This window comes from Theropithecus gelada, chromosome 20 (genome assembly GCF_003255815.1).
Source record: "Theropithecus gelada isolate Dixy chromosome 20, Tgel_1.0, whole genome shotgun sequence".
NCBI lineage: Eukaryota > Metazoa > Chordata > Mammalia > Primates > Cercopithecidae > Theropithecus > Theropithecus gelada.
This window is the reverse complement of record NC_037688.1, coordinates 62,894,055-62,914,067: the sequence shown is the minus strand read 5'-3', so window position 1 is coordinate 62,914,067 and position 20,013 is coordinate 62,894,055. Positions and strand designations below refer to the sequence as shown.

The following is a 20,013-nucleotide window of genomic DNA, read 5'->3' as shown; positions in this document are numbered from 1 at the left end:
TTTCCCTACCAAACTCTACTATCTGCACTCCAAAGGCTTGCTTGTTCTAGACCAAACAGCCAGTCTTGTTGTAATTCACTGGGGTCCAAAGAGAGGTGGGAGCAGAAAAAATAGTCAAGGTAGGCCAGGCGCTGTGGCTCATGCCTGTAATCCCAGCACTTTGGGAGGCAGAGGCAGGTGGACCACTTGAGGTCACGAGTTCAAGACCAGCCTGGTCAACATGGTGAAACCCCGTCTCTACTAAAAACACACCAAAAAATAGAGTGGTATGTGCCTTAATCTCAGCTACTCAGAAGGCCAAGGCAGGAGAATCACTTGAACCTGGGAGGCGGAGGCTGCAGTGAGCCAAGATCATGCCACTGCACTCTAGCCTTGATGACAGAGTGAGACTTCATTTCAAAAAAAAAGAAAAAGAAAGAAATAGCCAAGGTCGACCCATCCCCCATGTGGCTGAAGAATCACGGCTAGCACTTACCAAGTAGAGAGGAGTACAGTCTCATCATTGAGAAGGCAAGGTGGATGGGAGACGTTTGGACAACAAATTTACAATGAAGGCGACCAAATTCCAGGCAGGGCTGGACAAGCCACATGAACATGTCATTGACCTGAAAGTAGAAAGCTCCATGAGACTTGGAGACATGATCAACAAGTGAGTTGAAGACCAAGAGCTTGGCCTACCTCGTGAGGCTAGAGATGCTGGTTAGACTAGCATCTCTAGTCTTTTTACAAGAAAAGTTATCCGGCTTGCTTTTCTTGTAATGCTTTTTTAAACCTTTAACCTTTGTTATACTTTTTAAAAAAAGATTTATTGATTTACTTACTTAATTTTTTTTTTTTTTTTGAGACGGATTTTACATGTAGGTGCCTTGGGGAAAAACTTACAGGCAACGAAACTCCTATCTCAGTGTCCTCCTTCAGGGTCCTATGACTGTTGCCCACAGGCCATGTTAACTCAGTTTCCCATCCACATTCCATTGCCCAGAGCTGATACTCAGAGAGGCTTGGAAACACTCTGGGTCAGCTACAGGACACATAAAATGTGTTTAGAACCCAACTACTGTATCTGCCTTTGTTTCTATAAAAAGTATTAGGAATTCTAAACAACTAATTTACAAATGACTGATAGACACTGGTGAGGTGGGACTCCTGTATAAATTTAGTCAAAGAGAGTACACAGCTAATTTGGGGGGCTCATTTTCAGTAATTCACCACGTGTATGGGTAGGTTTATATGTTCTTATTTGGGGGTATCATGATTCTTGCCTCTAGTATCTGTTCTCCGGTCCATTTACTCTTTTAAAAAGTTATCCGGCTTGTTTTTCTTGTAATGCTTTTTTAAACTTTTAACCTTTGTTATACTTTTTTAAAAGAGATTTATTGATTTACTTAATTTTTTTGTTGTTGTTGTTGAGACAGAGTTTTGTTCTGTTGCCAAGGTTGGAGTGCAATGGTGCGATCTCAGCTCACTACAACCTCCGCCCCCCTGGGTTCAAGCGATTCTCCTGCCTCAGCCTCCCTGAGTAGCTGGGATTACAGGCATGCACCATCATGCTCAGCTAATTTTTGTACTTTTAGTAAAGACAGGGTTTTACCATGTTGGCCATGCTAGTCTCGAACTCCTGACCTCAAGTGATCCGCCTGCCTCGGCCTCCCAAAGTGCTGGGATTACAAGCGTGAGCCACCACACTCAGCCTCTTTGTTATACTTTATTTGCAACTTTCCCTATACACTTTTTTTCTTAAGAAGTAGGAAGGCCATCACTAAATAAATACACACTTAGGTGTGGATCTATATGGATAATACATGTATGTGTAGATGCATTTATATGTATATATAAAAATACAGGTATACATGGAAATGTGGTATATCAATTCAGTCAACAAATATTTATTGAGCATCTACTAATTGCATGGTAGTAGTGCTGGGGATAAACAATGGAAAAGGTAGATAAGGAACTCTCGTGGAGTTTACAGTCTGAGGGGCAGGGAAGACAAACAATAAATAACTAACCTAGCAGGGAAATCAGTAAAATACCTACAGATCATGCAAAGTCCTAGCAGGAAACACTAAGGTGTTATGGTGAAGAATAACAGGAAGGGTTTAAATAGGGTAGTTAAAGAAGGCTTCCCGGAGGAGGAGATTTTTATGTTGAGAACTACATGATGAGGGTGAGCCAACTCTGAGATAAACTGAGGCAAGAGTCCCAGGAATAGGAATAAAAAGAGCAAAAACCTTGAGGTGGTGAAACCTGGGCTTGTCTTGGAAACAAGACAGGACTGCTGGAGACTGCTAAGCTGAGGCTGAGAAAGAGCAGGCAATGAGATTGCAGAGGCAGGTGGGGCCAGATCACAGAGTCTCATGGGCCCTGATAAGGAACTGAACTTTGTGCCAGGGACATTGGGGAGTCCCTAAATGACTTTACATATATGGGGACTCGGCAGCTTTTGGGGTGTGTGTGTGTGTGTGTGTGTGGACTGGTGCTTGAATGTGCACGTGGATATGTACTTGCATTTACATATTATCCATGTATGTAGGTGGTGACAGACATGGAACCGTCCTACATAATCCCCCAAAGAGTTTCCATTGTGGGAATAGACCCTTCCTGGATTCCTCAGTGGGAGACTTTCCTAAACATTCTATTAACACAGGGGAGGGCAAGAGGGACCACAGACACCGCTACTCCCTTCCTGCTTCCGGGTCTGAGAGTGTGGTCAGGTACCCGCCTAACCTGAACTTTCCCACCTCTTTAGAGAAGGGAAGAAAGGAGTGGTCGCTCACAGTAGCTGCAATGAAAGCACTTCTAACTGGTTCCAGCTCCCTCAAGGTGGGAGGTGCAGAGTCCAGGTTACAGGGATGGGAATTGGCAGCACAAAAAGGAACACCTGGTCCATCTCTAGAGAAGCTTCTACAGACATTTCTGTTAGTGGGGCAATGAAGAAAGAGGTGACATTTCAGCTTCCACAGAGAACATTCCTCAGCACTGGGATTCTCCACTAGGGAGCCAGGGAGTGATGGGGAAGGAGGAAGAGGAAGGAGAAATTGACTGCACCACCCCATGCCTACCATATGGAGAAGAAAGTTGGAAAAATGGCAGGCAGCCAGGAAACAAGATAACTGGGGACAACAACGGAATTCCCTGCCCCTTCTTGCCTCCTGGGACTAAGAAGGTGAAGATGTACCTAGAAGACCCTCGAGATAAAAAGCAGGGAGACAGGAGGAGGGAAGGAAAGGGTCTGAGAGGCTTACCAATTCCTTGTGCTCCTCAGTGAGACTGGAGGGCAGGGTGTCCATGTAGGAATCCTTCAGAGGCTTCCAGCCTAGCTGATGGGGCTCCATGTAGATCATTCCACACCTGGGAAGCACAGAGGACCAGTCTAGGTGCTTGCTTGTTTGTTACTAATACGGGTTAACGTTTATTGAGCATCTACTGCATGTCAGGCACCATGCTAGGCATTAATGGATCTTGACAATAACCTAGTCCCCTGGGTTTACCCACCTTGAATCCTGTGTTCATCTGCCCCTTGATTTCTTTCCTTCATATACAGTTTTATGGCATTTCTATATGTTCCTAAAATGTTTGTTTGTCTGGAGACAGTGTATTGCTCTGTTGCCCAGGCTGGAATACAGTGGTGCAATCTCGGCTCACTGCAACCTCCGCTTCCCTGGTTCAAGTGATTCTCATTTCTCAGCCTCCCGAGTAGCTGGGATTACAAGTGCGTCCCACCACACCTGGCTAACTTTTTTGTATTTTTAGTAGAGATTGGGTTTTGTCTTTAGTACAGACAGGGTTGGCCAGGCTGGTCTAGAACTCCTGGCCTCAAGTGATCCACCCACCTGGGCCTCCCAGAGTGCTGGGATTACAGGTGTGAGCCACCGGTCTGTTCCTAAAGTGTTTATATTTTTACTTTAGTTGTTTTTAACAATTTAAAAGGGGTACCATGCTATAGATAATATTTTGATCTTACTTTTATTACTATATAATAATAATGTAGTATATAATAGCATATAATATAACCATACAGTATATATAATTATATTATATATTAGTATATAATAATATAGTATATATTAGTATATAGTATAACATTATATTATATATAATATATTGTAATTATAATTATATTTATAGATATAATTATATTATTACATTATTTGCATTATATATAATATTGCTAAGATTTTGTCCTTAATAGAGTTACTAAGATTTATTTATATAGTTGCATGTCAGTGCAGTTCTTTTCAGTACTTTATTATACATATTATAATTTCTGATTCTCTTATACTTTATTAATTCACTCTTTTGTTGTTGTTGTTGTTGTTGTTGTTTGTTTTTTAGATGGAGTTTTGTTCTGTCACCAGGCTGGAGTGCAGTGGCATGATCTTGGCTCACTGCAACTTTTGCCTCTTGGTTTCAAGCAATTCTCCTGCCTCAGCCTCCTGAGTAGCTGGGATTACAGGCACCCACCACCACGCCTGGCTATTTTTTTGTATTTTTTTTTTAGTAGAGATGAGGTTTTACCATGTTGGACCAGGCTGGTCTCAAACTCCTGACCTCAGGTGATCCGCCCACCTCGGCCTCCCAAAGTGCTGGGATTACAGCATAAGTCATCGCACCTGGCCACCAGTTAACTTGATTAATAGACATTTGGGCTGTTTCCAAGTGTTTGTTACTGTGAGTTCTGCCACTGTATTTTTTGTACAGATCTCCTATTGCACATGCCAAAAGTTTCCCTTGGGTCTGTACTTAGGAGAATACAGAGATTCAACTTTAGGAGATAATATCAAACTGTTTCCAAAGTACTTGCTGGGTTTTAGACTCCCACCAGTAGTGTGGATTGAGGGCTGATTTTATGACAAATCTAAATGCATGAGAAATAACACAATGCTAAGCAAATTAACGCAGGAACAGAAAACCAAATCCCATATGTTCTTACTTATAAATGGGAGCTAAACATGGAGTACACGTGGACACAAAGAAGGGAACGATCCCTGGGCACGGTGGCTCACGCCTGTAATCCGAGCACTTTGGGAGGCTGAGGCAGGCAGATCATGACATCAGGAGTCTGAGACCAGCCGGGCCAACAAGGTGAAACCCCATCTCTACCAATAATACAGAAATTAGCCGAGCGTGGTGGCAAGCACTTGTAGTCCCAACTACTGGGGAGGCTAAGGCAGGAGAATCGCTTGAACCTGGGAGGCGGAAGTTGCAGTGAGTTGAGATCACGCCACTGCACTCCAGCCTAGGTGACAGGGTGAGACTCTGTCTCCAAAAAAAAAAAAAAGAAGGGAACGATAGATATGGGAGCCTACCTGAGGGTGGAGGGTGGAGGGTGGAGGGTGGAGGGTGGAGGAGGGTGAGGATGGAAAAACTACCTGAATAACTGGGTGACAAAACAATCTGTATCCCAAACCCCCATGCCATACAATTTACTCATGTAACAAAGCTGCATATATACCCCCTGGAACCTAAAATAAAAATTGGAAAGAAAAATAATAATAATATAGATGTTCTGTGAGGGCTTCATCACATTTGTGAAATTTGAGAACTTTCTCTTCTGCTTAGGGTGAGTGGGGCCACACTGTCCCCTGGAGTGCCAGTGAGGGCTGCCTCACCTGCTCACAGTGGCTGGAGAGGCCTGCTCGAGGTCGGCCGGCTCGAAGATCAGGCTCATCTTGGAGTTCATCTGGATAATTTCTCCACTCATGAGACACAGCTAAAAGTGCAAAGCAGAGGGTAATGGACAAGGGAACAGCTTAAATTCCATCTGAAAGTAAAAGGTCTACAGTCAGACAAAGATGGTTTGATTCATTCCATAAATATTTCTTGAGCACTTACTATGTCCCAGGCACTGTTCTAGGCGCATAAAATAAACCAGACAAAATTTCCTATCCTCTTGGGGTTTACATTCTTCTAAGAGATGACAGACAATAAGCAAAATAATAGTGTTCAAAATGGAGAAAAATTAAGTAGAAGAGGGGGTTGGAGAACCCTCAGTCAGGGTTGAGTGAGCTGCAATTTTTGGTTTTTTTGGAGACAGAGTCTCGCTCTGTCGCCCAGGCTGGACTGCAGTGGCCAGATCTCAGCTCACTGCAAGCTCCGCCTCCCGGGTTCACGCCATTCTCCTGCCTCAGCCTCCCAAGTAGCTGGAACTACAGGCGCCCGCCACCTCGCCCGGCTAACTTTATTTGTGTGTTTTTTAGTAGTGATGGGATTTCACCGTGTTAGCCAGGATGGTCTCGATCTCCTGACCTCGTGATCCGCCCGTCTCAGCCTCCCAAAGTGCTGGGATTACAGGCTTGAGCCACCGCGCCCCGCCTGTGAGCTGCAATTTTAATGGGAAGACCAGGAAATCACTGACCTTAGATGCAATCTCAGATGAAGGATCGAGAAGTTATCAGACCTCACCAAGTTTCCTGGTGCCTTTCTCAATATTTAACATCGAACTTAACTGCACAGCCACATCCTATTTTTACCTGCTCAAGTCTTTCACAAAAGACCCGAATTTGAACACCCGCATGGACTAATCCATAGCAGGAGGGGCAAAAGCCTTTCCATAAATCCTTTTTATTTTTAATTTTTATTTGTTTTTGAGACAGGGTATCGCTCTGTTACCCAGACTGAAATACAATGACACAATCACAGTCACTCCATCCTCGACCTTTGGGGCTCAAGCAATCCTCCCACCTCAGCCTCCTGAGTAGCTGGGATTACAGGTGTGTACCTCCACAAGTGGCTAGTTTTTTATTTTTTGTTTTTCATTTTTAGATTAAATCAGTGATACCATAATATATTTTAAAAATTTTTTGTAGAGACAGGATCTCCCTATGTTGCCCAAGCTGATCTCAAACTCCTGGTCAAGCAATCCTCCTGTTTCTGCCTCCCAAAATGCTAGGATCACAAGCATAAGCCACTGTGCCTGGTCCATAAATCTTTTTTAGAATAGAATGAAAGAGGCCAGGCACAGTGGCTCATGCCTGTGTTCCCAGCACAGCACTTTGGGAGGCCGAGGAAGGCAGATCACTTGAGGTCAACAGTTGGAGACCAGCCTCGCCAACGTGGTGAAACCCCATTTCAAAATATAAAAAAAAAAAAAAAAAAAAAAAAAGCCAGACACGGTGGCACGCATCTGTAATCCCAGCTACTCCAGAGGCAGGAGACTTGAGGGAGGCGGAGGTTGCAGTGAACTGAGATCGTGCCACTGCACTTCATCCTGGACAACAGAGGGAGGCTTTGTCTCAAAAAAAAAAAGAAAAGAAAAAGAAAAATAATCAGAATTTCTAGTGTGTAGCAGGTAAAACCCTGTAGGAAGTAGTGCAATTACACAGGAAAGCCTTGAAATATATACTAAGTCAATGGCACTGTTTCCCATTCACCAAAATGGATTCCAGTGAGATGTTTAAGTTATAAGAAAAGGGCTGAGGCCCTCTTCTCCCAGGGGAGAAGAGGAAATACCACTGATTCATTGTGCTCATCCTAATTTGTGATTAAAAACTTCCCTGCACCTTACTTGGCCTGCATCAAACACAGCTTGAAACAGGTCACTGCCTGCATCCCCAGGAAGATCACAGCCGTTATAAGGCTGACACCACCAACCGTGTCATCTCTGAATATCAAGAAAACGAAAACAGACCCACACCTGTGACTGTAGTTTCATTTACACCCAGAGCAGAGGAAACCATTAGGAAATTCACTGATTGTGACTGTCTTGATACTTCTAATCTCAAGACCAACCGATACATCTGTATAATTAGTTTATATAATATAGTCCATATCATGTAATAAAACATTTCCATTTTTGAATGTTATATAATCAAAATTATGCACATGCTATAATTAGTGGATGTGTATAATTTGGATAATTAGCCCTTTCGTTGTTGAACATGACTCACTCTTAGTCTTGTGACATTTAAACACAGTTAGAAAATATATTTTCATTTGATAATGATGATTATCCAGTGAAGGAATTCTTCCTTGAAATGATGATAAATTTTATTTTAAACAGTTATATAGCATTTGCTATATGCCAGGCACTATCAGAAGAGGTGTATAAATAGTAACTTATCTCATCTTCTACTTTATCCTAACAGTATAAGGTAGACACTATTGTCCCTACTTTACAGATGATGAAATTGGGGCTTCAACAGACTAAATAGCTTGTCTGAGGTTACATAGTGGGAAAGTGGCAAGGCCAGGATTTGAACCCAGGCTGTCTGGCTCCAGAGTCCAAGCTCTTTTAGCCACCATACATACCGTGGTGCTATACTTATTGTGGTACCACTCTACTTATTTTTCCAAAGATTGGTGGTATTTTTCCAAAGATTGCTGTATTTCCCAAAGGTGCAGGCATCTGTTTGGACTCCTAACTCTACTATTGAGCTGTGTTGTAATGGGCAAGTTACATAAATTCCATCCCATATGCTCCTTTTTTTTTTTTTTTTTTTTTTTTGAGACAGGGTCTTTCTCTGTTGCTCAGGTTAGAGCACAGTGGCACAATGAAGGCTCACAGTAGCATTGACTTCCAGACTCAAGTGATCCCCCCACCTCAGCCTCCTGAATAGCTGGGACTACATGAACTCACCACCATGCCCAGTTAATTTAAAAAAAATTTTTTTTTTGTAGAGATGGCTTACTATGTTGCTCATACTGGTCTCGAACTCCTGGGCTCAAGCAATCTCCTGTCTCAGCCTCTGGGATTACAGGTGTGATCCTACAGGGCCCAGTCCATATGCACTTTTGCAATGTGACTTGTCTGCCTCCATCAAGAGGTGAAGTCTATTTTTCCACTTCCTGGTCAGGACTTGCGACTTCCTTGACCAACAGAATGCAGAAAAAGTGATGCTTATCAGTTTTAAGCATAGCCCTTAATATCTTGGAAACTTCCACTTCCTGACTCTTGGAAATCACCCACCGCATAAGTAGTGCCACTACCAAGACACCACCAAGTGAAAAGCCCAAGCCATGAGAAGTGGCCTGGAAGAGGAGGTATTATTTTTAGAGAGAAAGAAAAAGAGAGAGAGAAAGAGGGGCCGAATGTGATTGTGCCACCAGGCATTGAGTGAAGACGCCATCTTGAATGCAGATTTTCTAACCTGAGCTGTCTGAACTGACATCAAAAGAGAGACCAACGGCCAGCTGAGCCCTTTGAAAATTCCCAGCCCACAAAATCATGAGGAAAAGAAATGGTTGTTTTAAGCCATTAAGTATTAGGGTGGTTTGTTGCATAGCAATAGTTAACCAAAACATATCCCGTAGGTACTATGTATGTGCAATCTCATTTAAGTATCAACAACCTCATTTTATTACTACCTTTCTACAAATGAGAAAACTGAGATTCAGAGAAGTTATGCGACTTGCTCAGTAAAACGCAGCTCAGTTGCAGAGCTAGGAGTCCAAACCAATGCCAGCACTAAGGCTTACTATTCAACATGGTCTCTAAACATGTTTAGCTTACCAACTACAAGTACAAACAGAGCATAATTCATGAACTCATTACTATTATTCTCCTGTGGGGCATTTACTCTTAGTGCAATACATGTATGTCTCTATATAGTTTTGATCAGTCGCTTATTTCAATAAAAGAGTTTATGTCTCACTCATGGAAAAGTGGTATCAGGCTCAATACTTACCTTTTTATTGTCATCCAGAACAGTGTTCATATTTTCAATCCAGACAGCATCCACCGGCCCATCAAAGATAATCCACTTGCGATCATCAGAGAGTGAAGACGCTTGCTCCCGGAAAGCATTGGCAAGGACACCATCCGTCCACTCGTGGCTCACTTGGTCAAAGCACCCATACAGCTGCCCCATCGTGATAGCCTTGGGGTTGATGATCTTGTACTCCACAGCAAACTCCTCCATCTGATTGGCTGGGCAAGAAGGTTCAACACGTTATAAAGGCTCTGGTGAGACCAGAACATTAAACAAAAGATGATGTCATCTCAACAACCAATCAACTTTTATAAATATGCTATATGAGGGAAATCCTTCTTATAAAGTATGTGCTTAGTTTTTATAGAGATTGGGATCCGGGGCCAGGAGCAGTAGTAGCTCACACCCATAATCCCAACACTCAGGGAGGCCGAGATGGGAGGATCACTTGAACCTGGGAAATGGAGGCTGCAGTGAGCTCTGATTGTGCCACTGCACTTCAGCCTGGGAAACAAGAATGAAGCCCTGTCTCAAAAAAAAAAAAAAAAAAAAATGACTGGGACATCTGGATAGGCAATGCATCACATTATTCGGTTACTATAGCCTTTGGTTTCTCACCGTACTTTCTTCCAATCCTCATTTCAAACAGGGCAAATGTGGTAGTCAGATCCAGGACTACTTGCTGGGCACAGTGGCTCACACCTGTAATTCCAGCACTTTGGCAGGCCAAGGCAGGTGGATAACTTGAGGCCAGGAGTTTGAGACCAGCCTGGCCAGTATGGTGAAACCCTGTCTCTACTAAAAATACAAAAATTAGCTGGGGGTGGTAGTGCATGCCTGTAAACCCAGCTACTCGGGAGGCTGAGGTAGGAGGTGGAGGTTGCAGTGAGCTGAGACCATGCCACTGCACTCCAGCCTGGGCGATAGAGTGAGACTCTGTCTCAAAAAAAAAAAATCCAGGACTAAAGACATCTGACTGCCCTCACAGAACTCAAGCAGGAAGGGAAAGTGATACCTATTATCAGCCCTCTATGTACCTGCTCTCACAGCCACCCTTAGAACCTTGGCTTTTCAAACTCAAACAGGCTGAAGAAAGAAATTAAAAATGAAAAGAACGGATCAGAACCTTGGCTTTGATTTGAGATAAGGAAACAGGAAACAGCTGACAGGTAAAAAGGTTCTGAAAAATGATAGTTACTTTTCTGTCTCTGAAGGGCTAGTCTGGTGCTGAAATCTTTCTTGACTGCTCAGGAAATGTCATTTGTTCCCAAGAAATACACACTGGAGTATTAAAACTCAACTGGAACGTACACGCTGATGGATGGCACAGCATATGTATTTAATAACAGACAAACAAAAAATGACACTTTCATGGAATCCTTCAAAGTAGGGAAAGGTTGAAGTGCTTGAGCCATGAACTAAATAAAGAACCACTTCTGGGCCAGGTGTGGTGGCTCATGCCTGTAATCTCAGCACTTTGGAACGCTGAGGCAGGAGGATTGCTTGAGCTCTGGAGTTCGAGACCAGCCTGTGCAACATGGCAAAACCCTGTCTCTACAAAAAATACAAAAATTAGGCGAGCATGGTGGCACAGGCCTATGATCCCAGCTACCCAGGAGCCTGAGATAGGAGGATCTCTTGAGCCCAGGAGGCAGAATTTGCAGTGAGCCGGGACCGTGCCACTGCCCTATCTCTAAAAAACATTTAAAAAAATTAAATAAATAAAAAAGAACTACTCTGCAGAATACTGAGGCAAATACAGTGGTAGCCTCCTTTTTCTTTACTCAGTTTCTTAAGGTATATTAAAATGCTAAAAATATTTTATATTTTATTATATTCTATTATTTGAGACTGGGTCTCACTTGCCCAGGCTGGAATTGCAGTGCAGTGCGCAATCAGAGCTCACTGCAGCCGCAAACTCCTGAGCTCAACTGATCTGCCCGCCTCAGCGCCTCAAAGTGTCGGGATTATAGGTGTGAGCCTCTGTACTCTGCCTTAAAATTTTTACTTAAATTTGAGATGCCCAAATTAGTTATTAAGGCTAGGATAACCCCCAAAACATAACCTCAAAAACCAATCATCAAATATTATTAGAAAAAAAATTTTTAATGAAAACCTTGAAGCAATGCGTGCACAAAAAGGAAATGCTTTTATAAAACTACAGATTTGCGTTTTATAAAAACAAACAAAACAAACAGACACTCACACAGACAAAAGCCACAATTGTTTCTCTGGCAATAAACATAGCTTCTGTTTGTTGAGTATGCACTGTGCTCAGTTATTTACCTGCATACTGTCACTTAATTCTCACAACAATCCCATTTTACAGCTGGGAAAACAGAGGATAAGACAGGTTTAGTCATTTGCCCAAGTCTGAGTCTGATTCAAAAGTAGGAGCTCCTATCCTTGACTTTAAAAGGAAGGAAAGAAGGGAGGGAGGGAGGAAAAAAACTAAAAGGAAGGGAACAGGGAAAGAAGAATAGAAGAAGCAAAGCCATGCAATGATTTGCTTTGAGACTAATTTTAAGGCCAATGACAAGAGTTTCTCTTTCACTGGGGGACCTTCGGAGAAACCACTGCTCGGCATTTGAGAAAATTCTTCCAGGCCTTAATGATATGCACACGAAATCCCTTGTTATTATAGAAGCACCCCACCCCCACCCTTTATTTTCTGCTTGCAGACATCTGTGTGTCGTGTTCTATTTCTAGCTCTGACGTCACGATCGAGACCTGATAAGACTAGCAGCCTGGCATTATCTCCATGGAGCCAGCCAACCGAGCGAGGAGTTCTGTCCTCCCTGGAAGCCAGGGACGTGAGCTTCACCTGCGTGTAAATCGCCGAGAGCTGCAGCCAACACTTTATAAGCAGAGGTCTTGCCGCCCATGGGGTCTCCCACAATCATGTAACCATGTCTCACCAGCATCATTTCGTAGATCTGGGAGGAGACATCATTCATTAAAGAAGTTAATCATTGCAACGCTCCCCTATTATGAGTTAGTCAGAAGTCAATGAGTCAGAAGAGGATTCTCACAGTCGCTTCTACCTCTGGAGAGCTACGGTTCTTTTCGTAATCTACAGTTCACATATCTTTCAGATGAATAAATATATGTATGCATCTCAGATTATTTAAAGGCCGGGAACTACCATTTGCTCTGTACCTTGTCTATGTTAAGAATCAACTGATAACCCAAATTATTTAATCTACTCCGATATCATTGACCACCTTTTACAAATGGTAAGACTGAGCCCAAGAGAGGTTAAATACTTGCCCAAGTTCATCAGTGATGGAGCCAGAATTTGCAGACAGAGCTATTTGACTTTAATGCCTCTAATATTTTCATGACACTATTGCCATTTACTTTTAAAGAGAAAAAGAAAATGGCGGTCATTTTAGCAAACTGTGTTTCTCCTGGAAACTTTCTTTCTTGAGATCTGCTTTGGTCATTTGCATTTATGTGAATTTTATGGCTTAAAAAAATTTCCTCCTTTAGACTATGACTCCCTCAGAGAAAGGGAACACAAGCAGCTTTTTATTTTAAAGATAAATTCTTATTATTTTTCACCTTGGAGGTAAGCAATAAGAAGCATCTAAATGAAGGTAGTGACAGTGGGAATGGTAGAGAGAGGAACACATGTCATTCAGCAAATATTTGTTGAGCATCTACTATGTGCCAGACACCGTTCTGGGTGCTGTAGACAGAGCACACAACAAAACAAACAAAATCTCTAACTGTTAAGTAGGGTTGACATTCAGGTAGGTTTGAAAGCTACTGTTTGAAAGTTACAGAGCAGAGAACAAGACAAAATCCCTAACCATTTAGTAGGGTTGACATTCAGGTAGGTTTGAAAGCTTGACTGTGCATCAGAAATAAGAGGAAGGCTCGGCTTGGTAGCGCATGTCTGTAATCCTAGCATTTTGGGAGGTCAAGGTGGGTGGATCATTTGATGTCAGGAGTTTGAGACCAGCCTGGCCAACGTGTGAAACCCCATGTCTTCTAAAAATACAAAAATTAGCTGGGCATACTGGCGCATGCCTGTAATTCCAGCTACTCGAGAGGCTGAGGCAGTAGAATCTCTTAAGCCTGGCAGGTGGAGGTTGCAGTGAGCTGAGATGACGTCACTGCACTCCAGCCTGGGTAATGGAGGGAGGCTCTGTCTAAAATAAAAAACAAAGGAATAAGAGAGGAAGACATTAATCACTCACAGCCTCTCACATTCCTCCTCACATTGTGACGTCAATATGCAAAAGGGCAGGTAGCTCCAGACACCTTGTTTTTGAAAATATTACCTTGTTTTTGTAAATTGGTACTAAGCTATATGAAAGTTCATCTAGGTCTTCAAATTACTTTGAAATACATCAACAAGTAAGATGGATGGATGGATGGATGGATAAATAATAAAGCAAATAATATACAATATTTATTGTAAAATCTGAGTGGTGAGTACATGAGTGTTCTCTGTACATTTCTTTCCATTTTTCTGCATGTTTAAAATGTTTCGTAATAAAATATTGAAAATTAAAGCTCATGCCTAGTTAAAGAATGGTCCTTTTGCAAAATCTCAATCATAAATTAGGGTTCAAAATTCGGTTAAATGAGTTGTGTCAAAAACTAGCTCACTTGCTAATACAGTAGGGAAAAAGTGATTATTTTTACCACAAGGCAGTGTGATCTCAGAATCTGGAGACCTGGGTCCTAACGTGAACTTCACTTGTAACTCGCATTGTGACTTTGGGAAGTGCTGATGCCAATGGTGCTGACCATGATGGTGGAGATGGTGGAGTTGATAATGATATAGCATCAGGTACTATGTGTAGCGCTTTACACACCTCTTCTCTCAAAATTACTCCAGTTTACAGATGACTGAGGGTAAAAGAGGTGAACTAATTTGCCTAAAATCTCACAGCACAAAACTGATGGGATTTGGGAGGCTGAGGTGGGAGGATCACTTGAGGTCAGGAGTTTGAGAGCAGCAGTCTGGCCAACATGGTGAAACCCCGTCTCTACAAAAAAAGTTAAAAAATTAGCTGGGCGTGGTGGCATGCACCTGTAATCCCAGCTACCCAGGAAGTTGAGGCAAGAGAATCACTGGAATCTGGGAGGCACAGGTTGCAGTGAGCCGAGGTTGCGCCACTGCACTCCAGCCTGGGCAACACAGCAAGACTCCGTCTCAGAAACAAACACACACACACACAAAAAAACTGATGGAGTGAGTAAGTGGATTTTTTGGTTTTGGTTGTTTGTTTTACCTCCATTTCTTTCTATTTCTTTTTTTTTTTTTCTTTTTTTTGAGACGGAGTCTTGCTCTGTTGCCTAGGCTGGAGTGCAGTGGCGTAATCTCGGCTCACTGCAAGCTCCGCCTCCCGGGTTCACGCCATTCTCCTGCCTCAGCCTCCCAAGTAGCTGGGACTACAGGCGCCCGCCACCAAACCCAGCTAATTTTTTGTATTTTTAGTAGAGATGGGGTTTCACTGTGCTAGCCAGGATGGTCTCAATCTCCTGACCTTGTGATCCGCCCGCCTCGGCCTCCCAAAGTGCTGGGATTACAGGCGTGAGCCGCCGCGCCCGGCCCTCTTTCTTCTTTTTTTTTTTAAGAGTTGGGGTCTCACTCTGTCACCCAGGCTGGAATGCAGTGGCATGATCATAGCCCACTGCAGCCTCAAACTCCTGGGCTCAAGCCATCCGCCCACCTCAGCCTCCCAAGTAGCTGGGACTACAGGCATGGGCCATTACGCCCAGCTAATGTTTTACTTGCCTTTCTACACAGGCATCTCTGATTGCTGTCACTTCAGTTCCAGTCTCCTATAAGTCTTTACTGTTTGCTGACTCCAGCAAACAGTAAAACAGGCACATTTACATGGGTTAAGGAACCAACCTGGATAATTTTCCCTATAAACCAAGGTACTGGCTGGAGTTTCATCTTTATGATGTTATCATTCAGCACTTTCAGAAAAACTTCATAGTCTGGCTTTGGAAGAACAACTCCAGGAAATAAATCAGATATAATTCCCTGTTAAAAAGAATTTAAAAGAAAGTGGAAAGGATTAAGTATCAGATATGTGACTTCAACATTTTCCTAAAATGAGATGTATCAACAACAGAAATCTTTGAAAAATTCCAGACCTCATTTTTCTTACACCAAAACTTGTCTAAAATTACAAATGAAAACACTATACAACATAATTTCTGGCCAGGCGCCATGGCTCATGCTTGTAATCCCAGCACTTTGGATGACTGAGGTGGGTGGAGCACCTGAGTTCAGGAGTTCGAGACCAGCCTGGCCAACACGGCGAAAACCCGTCTCGACTAAAAATACAAAAATTAGTTGGGTGTGGTGGTGCGTGCCTGTAATCCCAGCTATTCGGGAGGCTGAGGCAGGAGAATCACTTGAATCCAGGAGGCAGAGGTTGCAATGAGTCGAGATCATGCCACTGCACTCCAGCCTGGGCAACAGAACAGAACTCCATCTCAAAAAACAAAACAAAACAAAAAAGACCCTATAATTTCTCCCCCAAATAATTTTAAAAGTCAGCAAATATTTAGTGAGTCTGGATTATCTTCCAGTCGTTGTACTAGGATGAACAAGATAGTCATGACTTCTGTCTTTATGAAGCTCAGAGCCTGGCAAGTAAGATTAAATTAATTACAAAAGGAAACTAATTAAATTGGATAAAAACACTTATGTATACCCAAGAGCAAATATTATCCTATCGGTGAAACCATTTTTATTAAAAATCAGGCAGAGATGTTTGCTATCACTCATTATTTAACATTTGTAGGGAGGGTATCAGGTGGCAGAGATGCTGGCCAAAGAAGGGAAGATGTCAGGAGATGGAAGAGGATATGGGGAAGGCACCAAAGACAACGTTTCATCTTCCAACATTGAGCCTTGGTCCTCAGCCAAGGTTCCGAACTGCTACATACCTGAAACAGAGGGACATCTTGCGCTAAGAACTTGGCCAGGTTGACATCAAGCAATGCCCGGAGCAACAGGACACTTTCGTTCTCCTCTGGATACTTGAGCTTCAGGTTTCCTGCAGCAGTAAGCACAGACTTGACAGCACGCATGCCGTAGTCATAGTGATGCTGAGAGGACAGTTGTTCCGAGCACAGGCGGTAGGTTGCAACGATCTTCTGGGCAAGACTAGGAGGGCAAAGGCATGTATGAGACACCCACAGAGGACCACATCCTGCCCAGCAGACATTCCCAATATCCTTGTTCTTGTCCCACCAGCAATCAGGCTTGCCCACGGACTTGATGGAGAAGCCCTGTCCTTTAAGGGTCTTTTAACAGAGTTACCATAATGAGGTATGGAAGCATGAAAAAAAGCATGTGCACATATATGTATAACATGTATGGTATATGAAATCATATGTTTTTCGCCAGGTGCAGTGACTCATGCCTGTGATCTCAGCACTTTGGGAGGCTGAGGCAGGAGGATCGCTTGAGGCCAGGAGTCCAAGACCAGCTTGGGCAACATAGTGAGGCTCTGTCTCTACAGAAAAATTTAAAAATGAGCTGGGCACAGTAGCATGGCACCTGTCATCCCAGCTACTCGGAAGGCTAAGGGTGGGAGGACCTCTTGAGCCCAGGAGTTCAAGGCTGCAGTGAGCTGTGATTGCATCACTACACTCCAGCCTGAGTGACAGAGTGAGACTCTATCTTTACAAAAATAAAAATTAGATTAAAATAAATTGTATGGTGAGGCTGGTGTCGAATTCCTGACCCCAAGTGATCTGCTCACCTCAGCCTCCCAAAGCGAAGGGATTACAGGTGTGAGCCACCATGCCCGGAAGAAATTGTATGTTTTATACCTCTGTATGTATATATAAATGTATGCACATACATATACACACACACAAGTTAGGGAAGAACATATCAAACTATCAGGGATATTAACTCCTGGAGAGTGGAACTATGGGTTACTGAGGGGAAACTCACTTTTTTCATTTCTGTCGCATTATAATTTTTTCAATGTCCATTTTACTTTTTAAATTTAAGAAGGCCAGTACAAATTGTAATATACTCAGCCCACAACACACAGATGCTTACGTGCACTGCATACTTACGCACACACTGCAGTGCACATAAGTGTACATGTGTTGTGTACCGAGTATATTAAATTTTGAATTGGGTTTCTTATTCTTCCTGGATACACGGGTGGACCACATTTCCCAGCCTGCCGTGCAGTCAGGGGAGGCCACATGCTACTGAGTTCCAGCCAGTGCAATGTGAATGATAGTGACTGACGTATGTCAATGGCAGGGCAGGCCCACGAAAACCTCCTCCGCGACAGCCTCTGTGCCATTCATGGGCTGTAGCCATGAACTATAAGCAACCTGGGTAACCATGGTAACTATAAGTAACCATGAACTATAAGTAACCATCCCTTGGGGGAGAAGTGCCCTTGATCACAAGCACCCACTTTGGATTTTCAGACAAGATCGGCTGCGTTCAGTGTGGTATGGCCGTAGACTCATTTGGGATTTTCAGTGAGTGAAAAATAAACTTTGCTATGCTAAGCCATTGAGATTCAGGAGTCAGTATTACCCTAACTAATATACTTATGCACTTTTCTCTCAAAGAGATCCTCTTTACAAAACTGATTTCGTTTAAAAACAAAGACTTTGTGTTGTTCACCAGCACCCAGCACAGGGCTAGGCATAAGGTTGCTGGCTCAATAAAGGTTTGCTAATTAAATAAATAAATGAATTGAGTGAGCAAATCAATGCATTCCTGGTTACTATAGAAAACAATGAGTTAGGCTGGGTGTGGTGGCTCAAGCCTGTAATCCCAGTACTTTGGGAGGCCAAGACGGGTGGATCACGAGGTCAGGAGATCGAGACCATCCTGGCTAACCCGGTGAAACCTCGTCTCTATTAAAAAATACAAAAAACTAGCCGGGCGAGGTGGCGGGTGCCTGTAGTCCCAGCTACTCAGGAGGCTGAGGCAGGAGAATGGCATAAACCCGGGAGGCGGAGCTTGCAGTGAGCTGAGATCCGGCCACTGCACTCCAGCCTGGGCGACAGAGCGAGACTCCGTCTAAAAAAAAAAAAAAGAAAAAGAAAACAAATGAGTTAAATGTCATATGACTGAGGCAGCCTCTTGGCCTAGGAAGGGTGACATTCTATTGAGAATTTCTGCAGCCCCTTGGATTATAAACAAAGGCACCCAGGCCATAAAGACATTCATTGTAACAGAAAGTCAATTGACGTGATAAAATTTGGAATGAGAGCAACACAAGCCATTTTGCAATGATTATTGATAACTCTTGGTACATGTATTACATGTATGTGTGTACACACACACACACATGAAGATACTGATCTGCGTATAAGTGTGTGTCTTGGAAACTGGACAATACTTGAATGAGAGATAACCTAGTTAATTGGAGGCAATAAATGTTATATTAATAATTTTTCCTCTTCAATTCTGGAATAATTGCATATGTTTTATAGTGTTGCTTTTTTTTTTGAGACAGGGTTTCACTCTGTCACCCAGGCTGGAGTGCACTGGTGAGATCTTGGCTCACTGCAGCCTCTGCCTCCACAGGTCAAGCGATTCTCCTGCCTCAGCCTCCCGAGTAGCTGGGATTACAGGTGCGTGCCCCCAAGTCCGGCTAATTTTTGAATTTTTTGGTAGAGACGGGATTTCCCCATGTTGGCCAGGATGGTCTCAAACTCGGCCTTAAGTGATCCCCTGCCTTCTCCAAAGTGCTGAGATTACAGACGTGAGCCACGGCACCCGGCCTTGTTTGTTTGTTGCCTTAAGCCATTGAGTAATGTGGGTATGGATGTGTCAGAGTGAGGGGTGGGGAAGATATGAGTAGCTACTTTCTCTAATAGAACTCAGGTGTATGTAAAGAGAGAGCGAGGCCCTGCCCTGGGAATCTGGGCCATTTCCCCGTCAGAAATGGGGCAAGACCAAGCCTAGGGCTATGTGCTCTCAGACCACCCAGTAAGCTGAAGCAAGTTTCTCAAGCTTCTCTCTTTTATTCCAATGGGCAAACCACCTTGAATCTGCCACGCATGCAAAAAGCCACTATTTAAAGCCCTTTAGAATGCACTGGAAAACCCATGTAACACACCTTCTGGAGTCCAGAAACCCCATGGAGTAGAGGGAGATTTCTCCAATGAGGGCGTAATCTGGCACCATCATGGCCACTGTCCGGAACAAGGCCTGGAAAAGAAACAATTAATCAGAATCGGAACATGTGCAGTGAATCCTGAGGGAAGGCATATCCACAGAAGCAAAGGGAAGTAGCACGGTCCTTCAGGCCACTCCAGTGACAATCAAGGCAAGCAGGACTGGGGGACAAGTGAGTGCAGATGGACCATCCTCAGTTGGCCAATGCATGGCTCA

General features: G+C 43.3%; 1 protein-coding gene across 1 annotated transcript in view; it reads right to left on the bottom strand.

Moving 5' to 3' along the window:
* Positions 1-20,013, bottom strand: part of DNAH3 (dynein axonemal heavy chain 3) — a 205,329-nt gene that overhangs the window by 83,601 nt on the left and 101,715 nt on the right. Inside the window, exons 33-40 of the mRNA XM_025369846.1 lie at positions 19,739-19,830; positions 16,575-16,794; positions 15,526-15,660; positions 12,475-12,586; positions 9,627-9,868; positions 5,613-5,713; positions 3,246-3,351; positions 476-605 (exon numbers count right to left, since the gene is read on the bottom strand). Coding sequence (XP_025225631.1) covers positions 476-605; positions 3,246-3,351; positions 5,613-5,713; positions 9,627-9,868; positions 12,475-12,586; positions 15,526-15,660; positions 16,575-16,794; positions 19,739-19,830 — 1,138 coding nt within the window. The remainder of the gene's footprint in view (positions 1-475; positions 606-3,245; positions 3,352-5,612; positions 5,714-9,626; positions 9,869-12,474; positions 12,587-15,525; positions 15,661-16,574; positions 16,795-19,738; positions 19,831-20,013) is intronic.